Source organism: Chenopodium album, chromosome 13 (assembly GCF_948465745.1).
Source record: "Chenopodium album chromosome 13, dcCheAlbu1.1, whole genome shotgun sequence".
NCBI lineage: Eukaryota > Viridiplantae > Streptophyta > Magnoliopsida > Caryophyllales > Amaranthaceae > Chenopodium > Chenopodium album.
In genome coordinates, this window is record NC_137846.1 from 33566364 (window position 1) to 33576722 (window position 10359).

The following is a 10359-nucleotide window of genomic DNA, read 5'->3' on the forward strand; positions in this document are numbered from 1 at the left end:
ACAGTAAGAGGGTAAGATCAACCAAATCAATTGCTAATCAAATAGTTAAAGCAAAAATACATAATAAACAAATTACCATAAAATAATGATTTTAATTTAATGTAGTATAAGGTTTGTGCTTTTTTCTATTCAACTCCCTACCCAAAACAACATAAATAATTAAGAGGGTTGATTCAGCCAAATCACTCGTCAATTATTGAAAAGTTAATAAAATCAACACATAATAAATATATTCCATAAAACCATGACATGAGTTTCATAATAATAGGGTTTGTGCTTTCTTTTTTTTTCCTATATAATAAAAGAAAGTTAAAGAAATAGATAGATAATAATATAGATAACCATGAAAATATGATTTGAGATTATTAATAGTAGGGTATTTTTTATAATGTGAATTCTTATCTTTTTCTACTCAACTCCCAATACCTTCAAAGATTTTAACGACAATATACATAATAGGGTTGGTTCAGTCGAATCATTCGTCAATTGAAAAGTTAAAGAAATATATATATATTGAAAAGTTAAAAGAATAAATATAACATAAAACCTTCGGTCTTTTAAAGATAGGGTTTGTGAGTTTTTTTTTTTTAATCAATTATGAGGAGCCGACCTAGAATTTAAATGACAATTTAAATAAAATAAAAGATGACTTATCTAAATAAATCATTCACCAATATAAAACTAAAGATTAAAAAAAAAATTATAAAAATAAAATTGTCAATGAGAAAAAAACCAAATGGCAAAATCACAATAATCCAATCTTTCTTGTTTGAGTATCTATGATAATGATAATGATAATGATAATGATGAATGCAGTAGCGGCAGAACACAAATAGGGGGTTAAGGTAAGGTAACAACAACAATAACAACAACAACAACAGAAGCGGGTTTAACTTCGATGGCACGCCTCTCTCGCCTTTTCTTGACCCTTACTCAATCCCACCCACTCTCTTTCTTCCTCTCCACCCCACCTTCACCTTCATCTCATTCTTCTTCCTTTCAATTCCTTCTCTTACCATTCTTGTAAAATCTCCAAATTTTCTCCCTTAATTCTTCAACAATCTGCCAAAATTCTGCTCCTTTCTCTCTTTGATACCACACCTTCTTCTATGGGAACCGAGCCTCCGCCTCCGCCGCCACCACCGCCGCCGTCTCCGCCGAGGATGCTTCTCCCTCCTCCGTCGCCGACTCCCGCAACGGCTACATCGCTTGCTCCTGGCTTCAGATTCCATCCTACTGACCAAGAGCTTGTTAGCTACTATCTTAAACGCAAAATTTGTGGCAAACCCATTCGCTTTGACGCCATTTCTGAGACCGATATCTATAAGTCTGAACCGTGGGACCTACCAGGTTCAATTCTTGACTCTATCTTTTTGTCTGGTTGATTATTGATGATGAATAAGTATGGGGTTGAGGGTATTTGCCAATTTTAAATATTTCGACGGAATTTTGACATGCAATTATTTTTTTTCTAGTTGTCTATTTGAATTGGCAAAAAATTAGATTAAAGTGAATTAATGGATTGTTATTTTTTATTTTTTATTTTTTTTTTTTAATTGAATTGATTATGGTGTAAGTGTTTTTGTTTATATTTTTTGTTGATTTATAATGTACAAGTTGTGATTTAATGCTAAATTATGAATTGGTCAACTGTATTCAATGTCAATTAGAATGCTTTGTTCTTTGAATTACTGTGTAAAAGCTTGGGATACGGAAATTGAAGTTGGGTTTTTTTTTTTTTTTTTTTTTTTTTTTCCAAATTGTTTAATGAATTGGATTTTGCCTAAGCATTTTAAGATGATAATTTACCAGTTTAAAAATATGAATTGATTTCCTGTTGAATGCTTGCTACCCTTAGAAGATTTAGTTGCCCGGAACTTGTGTTCAGGGTATACCAATTTTTCGTTGTATGCTTTTGAAGGTACAATTTGGTTGTAATTTGGTCTAATTTGGTTTTGTTTACTTTGTATTGTTAATTACAGCTTTGTCAAAGCTGAAGAGCAGGGACAATGAATGGTACTTTTTTGGTGTACAAGATAGAAAGTATGTGAATGGTTCTAGAGTGAATCGAGCAACAGGCAAAGGGTATTGGAAAGCCACAGGTAATGATCGCCCTATAGTACACAACTATCGCACAGTTGGTATGAAGAAGACTCTTGTCTTTTACAGTGGACGAGCACCCTGTGGGAAGCGTACGAATTGGGTTATGCATGAGTACAGATTAACGGATGAAGAGCTTGCTAAAAGTGGTATAGTAATGGTAAGATCTGCCAAGAACTACTGTGTGGATGTTCTCTTCTTTCCTTTCATTTTATCTCTTATGTGTTTCGTAAAAGGAATGTCTATTAGTGTCAAATGATATGGTAGGGGCACTTCATTTACAGCCTTCTTTTAGACTCCACCACTGGTGGGACCCATACTGTGATGGCGCTGTTTTGCAATACATTTGTCAGTTTTCCAAAGCTCATGGACAGGCGTTGTAGCTTACCTATTTTATATACTCCCCCCTATATTATCTTAACACCCTGCTGAACATTGAGTGTCACGCGTTGGATCCTCCAATACTTCGATACGACACAACAGCCAATCATATAGTGGCCTTATATGAAATTTTATAAAATCTAGGGTGACGGAGGATCCGACACAGTGTTGGACATGGCACCCAAATCTTTTGGCGACATAGCTTCCTCCTTTCTCCTTTAATCTCAACGTGTTTTGCAAATTAATTGCAACCTAACTTTATTTGGCCAATTATGCTATCTTTCTCTCCTCTTCACATGGTCATTCTTTTTTTTTTTTTATCTTCCTCTCTCTCTTCTCTCCTAAAATATCATGTATCCACTCCATGTTGCGATTAAATGTGAACTATGGAAGTATAAGGCTAGGCTGCAATTTTAAAACTGATACTGTGTAATGTGAATGTATTGTGATCGATGTAGATTCTTCTACCAGGGTGTTATTCATCCCCTGGCAGGTTTGTTAAAAGAGTAGCCTGCCTTTGGAGATCCTATCAAATGTGGAATGTCCAAAAGGCTTCATGGATATATAGGCTTTTTGTTTTTTGTGTGGTAGTTTATCTTGTAAAGCCATGCTTGATCATTACTATTATTTTGTTATTTTGTGTCCCTAAAAATGATTTTAAACTGATTGGAAAGCTTCCACGGCAAGAACTGCTCACTAGTAAGACTGTAAGAGAAACCAAGATCACTTAGTTTGTAAACTTACAAATTTTGGTATATGTTGCTACGATCTTTGCTAGGCAACGAACATTAACACTTTTCTTTTAAGCCTATGTATTTTAAACTTGTAGATTTCAAAAGAACTGTCTTGAAGAGAATTTGCTTGGAATATGACAAAAAATTGTGATTTGGTGGCTAGGACTAGTGTCTTCATCATACATACATACCTGCTTTTCTTTCTAGCAGTTGAACGGTTGGTGGAAATTGAGTTAAGTTGATTCTTCGGACAAATTTATGATATAGGAGTCACGGCAATAACTTTTTTCTTTCCATTTCCACCATTTTTGTTATTTTCCAATTACAATATTGCAGAATGCCCCTTTTCCCATTCCAGATTCAATACTGAGGTGTTGGTACCAGTTTCTTGGAAATGTTATATGGTGTAGGACTTCTTGAAATTGTGATTTTGAGTTGTTTATCTTAATTAATAGTAATATGTTTTGTCGCATCGGAGGGCTCTGATGCCAGGGTTCAAAGGATGATTTTGCTATCCTTATACCCTTTTTGTGTAAAAAGAGTATTGTTTGTTACTTTGTTTTGAAAGGGTTTGGGATGTGCCAAACTGATCCCAGGGTTTTTTTTTTTCTTTTGTTTTTTTCTCCTTTGTTTTTATTTTCATTTAAGGTTTTGTTTTTCTTGCATAAAGTGACTAGTTAGTTCAGGAAACGTTTTTCTATTTTGTCCCTTCAAATTAGCATTAATTGCAGATTATGTTTTGCAACTGGATTATTATGTCACCTGGTAGCAGTGGAGTTTGTGTATGTGTGTGTTTAAAGTAAGATTAAGTTCATTGTCAATTTATACTCCCATATATCTTTCATTGCTCGTTTTTTCACCAAATTGTGCACAATTAGCAACCTTCTCTCTTATGGACTATCTGCAGTGAAGTTATATACCCCGTAGTACACTTTAGTTCTTATTAGATCAGTTCAAGCCATTACAATTTCCAGAACCACCTTATTACCTCTGTTTCAAGTGATCTGCAACGATTTGATATTAAGTGTGAGTAGAAAATGTCTAATCATTGCATATAATTTGAAACAGAGGTAGTAATTTAAGCCTCTTGCATGACTGGGTTGGACAAAATTTAGCCCTATTCTAATGGGATCAATGAGGAAATATTTTGTTCCTTTAATGTATTAATTGATTTTCTTTTTGAAATTAAAGTTATGGTATTGATTTTCTGTCTTTATTACTTCGTATATGACTTCAAATAACTTCATTGCAGGTTTTTTTTTTATCTTTGTTTTGGAATATCATGATTGTCAATTGGCTTAATTAGCTTTTTTGTGTGTCCATTTTATTGACATATTAAACATGTGGTAAAATTAGTACTCTCTAATCTGTTATATACTATATTAACAAGTTCATATTGGGTGCATAGGATTCATATTTGCTATGTAAAATATTGAAGAAAAGTGGTCCAGGATTTAAGCCTGGTGAGCAGTATGGACCCTTTGTAGAGGAGGAATGGGAGAAGGATGAATCTACCCTTGTCCCAGGAGAGGAGGGTGATGATGAGGCAGCAGGTAATGATGATGCACGTGTTGAGGTGAGTTGAACTTTAGTTGGATTCTTCATGGTTTGTTTTTATTGGTTAATAGGAAGTAGATATTATCATGTTTAAATTCATTTTTGGCTACTTTAATAATGCTTGGCTGAGCAATGTGATGTTGAGCTGGGTGTTTTACGTTTCACATTTCAGTCGCTTTTGTGGAAGCATGCTTAGTTGGGTATTTGAGTTTTTGGCTGATCTGTGGCCTATTTGTTTTCCTTGTTAACGTTCTGAGAGTAGTATGTGATGAATGATGCTCTTACTAATGTTAGCATGTTCTGTAGTACCTATAGGAAATTCCAGTGTTAGTCTAATGCCAGTCTGTCGCAAGCTCTAAGATTTCCTTTGGTAGGTTATTGGTGAAGATTTGGTATGGCATGATGTGATTCTTAGATTTCATGTGAAACTTTATTCTTTTCCCGTTGCAGCTATTTCCTTTTTGGTAAATTTTTGATAGTTGCCAGATTACTTATTTGAATCAGTCTTCTCTGTTTCACTCTCCTCAACACCAGGTCCTACTTTTCTTTTCTTTTTTGTTTTTTTTTTTAAATCTCTCTCCTCATCACATGGGCTCCTTGATGTGAGGATCCCACCGAGTCGGAAAAAAGAGGGTACGTCTTTTTCTTGCGCACAGAGTTTGTGACTAATTAATGAATATCCCCTACGCAAATTTGTCAACGACTCAACGTCTGTGACTGTGAAAAAGGGTGGGTCAAAGGATTTGGAGTTGATATCGATTGTTTCTTGTTCTTTTTAACTTCCTGCACCGTGATTTGGTTGCATATCTTCCGCTGCAGCAGCGGGTTGATGGCCTTTGTATTCGGTAGTTTTTTTGGCATCAAGGAGAACTGTTGTTTTCTCTAAGGAATGTTACTCTTGGCATATATCTGGCGGTATTAGTCAAATAATTCCCACTGAATTACTTAGACCATTAATCAACTTCCACAGCCTACCTTTCATTCTTTTCATTTGGCCAACACAATTTGTTCCGTCAAGAAGAAAGTAAATTAGATTGTTGAAACTATACCATGTTTGGTTGGTGGGTGTAGAATTTAAATGGCTGTAGCTTTTGTATGCACAATGGTCTTAAACAAAATGAAGTTCGAGCATCAGTCACTTGTACTATGTAAATTTCATATCATGAAGTATCTACAAGGCTACAAATACTTAGAAATTATTTTACAGTGATCTGGTTGTATGAGGTGACAAGCAAAGGTATTTCAGAGTTGATATGGATTGTTACATGTTATTTGTAACTACTTTATTTATTTTTTCTCTATCAGATAGGTACCTAAAACTACAAAATGAATATTGATAGAATGATTGATTCTTTGTCCATGCTTTTGCGGTATTTGTTCTATCTTTCCAATTGTAAAAAAGATCTGTCACAAACATTAGGTTGGCCCATATCTTGAAAGGTTATGATAAAAAGAAAAAAAAAAAAAAAAAGACAATTGTAAATTGTTGAATTGTGTATGCAATGACGTATGTGTTGAATTCTTGAAACATGTTTTTAGATGTCTGATAGAATTTATGTGAATCTAGCATTTCAGAATGCATATTCAATTCTCTTGAACTTTTCCATTTTTTTGTTCGAGGATGGTTCTTGTTGGAAGAGGTGATTAGACAGTTTGGTGTTTTTGATTGCCAATACCGTTTAGATCATGGTGTTTGTGAATTTCTATAATATCAACAATACAGGGAATAACTCAAATATTTCTCTCTTTTCGTATATACATGAACAATAGGGAGCTATAGTTTATAATTTCATATTTGTGAAATGTGAGGCTATTTTGTATCATTCTTGGGGTTCAGAAACTCATACTCTTGAAATGCAAGGATATAATTTTCATCCTTGGTTTCAATCTGAGATCTTGGGCACCACCCCTCAAAGATTGCATTAGCATGATAAATATCATTGTCTTTCAACACTGCCACCCAAAAAGAGAAAACAGAAAGTTAAAAAGGGCTCTGTTTAGGTGATGTGTTATGTGAAGTATGCCCATATGTTTAATGTAGATATCTAATGTGCCCTAAGTGTTTCGGTGCTAGAAATAACAGAATTAACTCTGCTAATGCCCCTATTTCTTTTTCTAAAATAATCACATAATCATATTTCCTTTTCTCTTGCATTAATTAGTTTCAAGATCATATTTCCTAAACTAGCTTTCGCACCATTTCCTTCTTTCTTGCATCTGTAAGTCAAATATTATACCCGAGTGCCTTTAAGTTGCATCAGTTCTGCTTTTTGCTGAGGTCCATTTCGTCTTTAAAGAGGAGGATGCTCTCCAAACTTTCTTGTTAATACATATATAACCATTGAAGGGGGTAAAAGAGGGGAAATAACAGCTATTTTGTGATCTTATACATGCCCATTTTTTCCTTTTAGACAATTGTCGCACAGTTTCAGACTTGCATTGTGTTTTGTGACTTCTGATGCTGGCAATCTTCCCTTGTGTCTTCAACATCTGGCTGATAATCTCCAATTTGGTGATGTTTTGTTGGTGATCTCAAAGTTGATGGTTTCTTTGTTTGTTTGTGGTAAAGTATAAAGAGGAAATTCAGTCCATGCAACTCAAGCAAGTGATGTGAAACTGTCCTATATTCTCCCTGTACTAGATGCAAAAGAATGTTGAACTTAGTTTACAATGAGAAGCATCCATTAGCAAATATTTCTTTGTGAAGTATGATATTTTATTTAATATACCTGATGTCTAAAATTCTGAATTCCTTTTTTTTCTCAAGTCAAATCTTATAACTAAAGGATGGGTGTAGTAGGTGGGTTTGTGGGGAAGACAGTGCATAAAGTGTTTTTTTCCCTTAAATTCTGCTCTTCACTTGTTCCAGGATTCCATCCCGTCCATCAACAATTCTGAATCTGCCCCAGTAACCAGCTGCGGGCTTTCGACTGAGGTTCAAGAGATTCCGCCTCTTTGCAAAGTGGAAAGGGCAGAAGAAGGTCCAGTACCTTGTACAGTTGATCCTGAACCATTGTCTCTTGGGCCAAATAAACGTTTAAGGCGTAGTGAGCCTGACACCTGTCATTCTAACGCTTCAGAGATCTCAACCACAATAACACAGGGTCCCTGTTCATCTACTGGGACCACAAATTTCTCTTCTGGGCTTTTGGATTTCCCATTGCTGGAATCGATGGAGCCAAAAGAGCGGCCCTCTCCTCCTCCGGCAAATGTCATAGACATTAACGTCCCTCCAAGCTATTTGAAACTATTCGAAGAGCTGCGCAATGAAATTTATCGGACATCAATAGAGAAAGAGTCTCTAAAGATTGAAGTGATGAGCGCCAGGACCATGATTAACATTCTTCAGACAAAAGTTGATCATCTGACGAAGGAAAATGAGGACCTGAAGAAGTGCAACTTGCGGGATGGCTAGGTTTTGTAGAGGTTTTTACCCCCTTTTTTTGGTTGTAGGCACATTTGTTGTAATATCAAATTGTCGCATCATTGTTCGACAATCATTATGAATAGCGTTGTGCTCTCAACTCTTGTAGTTCAAATGTCAGACATCTAGTTTTTGTATTTCTTTTAGTTACTCCTGCTAAGATTGTCTGCCTTATTATGTTAACATTATTATGGCTATTATATCTCTACCCTTTCTCTTCCCATTCTGCTTCATTGGATATACCCAGTTAAAATGTTTAGATCTTAACGTAACTATCCTTTTAAACTTGCCATTAAACAAACATAATGATTTATAATGTTCTTAATTGAATTACAAAACAAATTAACTTAACAGTTTGGTTGAATAGATTCAAGTTCTTATGTTGGGGTCAATTAGTTTCGAAACCTCTTTCTCCCTCAATCTCTTCAACCAAAGTCCGCAAAATGCAAACCCTAGGACTCTGGGAGAGCTCCCCAGGTGCCGACAAGTTAAATGATTGTTTTTAATTTCCTTTTTGCAAACAGTATGGGTAGAAGGTTTTGTTTTGTTTTACTCACCACTAGGGGTGGTTATTGGGCGGGTCACTGCGGGTCGGTGCAGATCATTAGTGGGGCGGGTCATGATGAATATCTAGTGGGTCAGGGTCGGGTCAGGGCCAATGCGGGTCAGGGTCGGGTCAGGGCCAGGGTAAAAATGAAACGGGCCATTAACGGGCCCTTACCCACATACTTCTATTTAACTGCTCATGTAAATAGGAAACAAAAATACTCCCTTGAACATAAATACTCCTTGAAAACTAATACATTTAAGTGGGAAACATAATACTCAGTATCAAAAGTGGAAAAAAATTTTGAAATCCACAAAGTTCAAATTACATTTTAAGCAACCAACTAGCACATGTCCTGTCTTGCAATGTCATGAAAATGATGCTAAACACAGAGACTTGGTGTCAGCAAATATTTGAAAACATCAGGCTTCAAAGCCATATCAGAATATCAAGCTTCACGGACATTCGAGAACCTCAGATGTAATCTCAAATTTTCTTGACTAGCTGCTCATGTTACCACCGAAAGGTTCGAGACCTTGATGTAATAGAACCTGATGTAAGCATTAGTATATGAAAGTCTTTCTCATGAGCAAAAGCAAACACCTTCTCATTTCTCTTGATTATACCTTCGGGACTGATCTGGAAACAAGAGATGGATGCCACAAGTAAGACTTACTAATTAACAACCTCAAACTAACCCAATAAATGTTTTGCAAAATATAAATGCATTAAACTTGTTCCAATATACAATGTTTACAACAAAATAAGTACATTGCAGAATTGATTGGAGTAATTGTACACAAATCAACTGACATGTAGCCAGGAATACTAGACATGCGGCTAGGAATACTAGACATACACCCAGAAGAAGCAAGCTGCAAATCTTCACTGTGACTAATGCACAAACTACAAAATATGAGGTAGCTTGAATAATTTGATAAAGGTACTGATAGATAATCCATCAACCCTCTCACTTGACAAAAAACAAGAAACCCATACATTAATCTGTGTATACCTAATAAAATAAGCAGAACCTGATCCTACAAGAAGCTTGACCCTGATCCTAATACAGAACCTATTAATCAAGGGAAATCAGAACCTGTTAAGCTTGACTTACATTGTTGCTAACATATACAACACAGAGCACTTAACCCCATGTCCTGTCTTGCATTTATCAGAAAACGAAGACAGCAAAATATACAACACCAAGGAATAAACAGAAACATCGAGAATTGTGATCAAAGCTTTGTAGAAATTACCTAGTAGAAAGGGTCTACATCATCATCCTCTTCTTCTTCAATGATTTCATCTTCAAGTTCACAATCAACCTCTAGTTGATTGCTTTCACGATGCCAATCTTGCATACATACTAACGCTTGAATTGTTTTTGACTTTAATGAATTTCGCGATGCCGAAACAGTCTTTCCTCCAATACTAAAAGCAGACTCCGAAGCTACAGTACTCACAGGAATAGTCAACAAATCCCGTGCCATCTTAGATACCACTGGATATCTCACAGAACTTTGATGCCAAAACTCCAAAATATCAAGTTGTGAATTTAGTTCTAGAGGATCATCATCAAGATACATCTCAAGTTGTGATTTTCCTACTTGAGA

The 10359-nt window shown here is 35.6% G+C and overlaps 1 protein-coding gene across 1 annotated transcript; it reads left to right on the top strand.

Moving 5' to 3' along the window:
- Positions 1–856: 856 nt before the first annotated feature.
- On the top strand, positions 857–8377 carry LOC145574730 (NAC domain containing protein 52-like). The gene is made up of 4 exons (XM_081632580.1): positions 857–1350; positions 1983–2260; positions 4624–4791; positions 7642–8377. The coding sequence occupies exons 1-4, from the start codon at positions 1110–1112 to the stop codon at positions 8185–8187; spliced, it is 1233 nt and encodes a 410-aa protein (XP_081488706.1). The 5' UTR covers positions 857–1109; the 3' UTR covers positions 8188–8377.
- Positions 8378–10359: the final 1982 nt, after the last annotated feature.

Coding starts and splice junctions, on each gene's coding strand:
- LOC145574730 (XM_081632580.1), top strand. CDS start 1,110: ATGGGAACCGAGCCTCCGCCTCCGCCGCCACCACCGCCGCCGTCTCCG. Junction 1,351..1,982: donor TGAACCGTGGGACCTACCAG/GTTCAATTCTTG, acceptor TGTTAATTACAG/CTTTGTCAAAGCTGAAGAGC. Junction 2,261..4,623: donor CTAAAAGTGGTATAGTAATG/GTAAGATCTGCC, acceptor TTGGGTGCATAG/GATTCATATTTGCTATGTAA.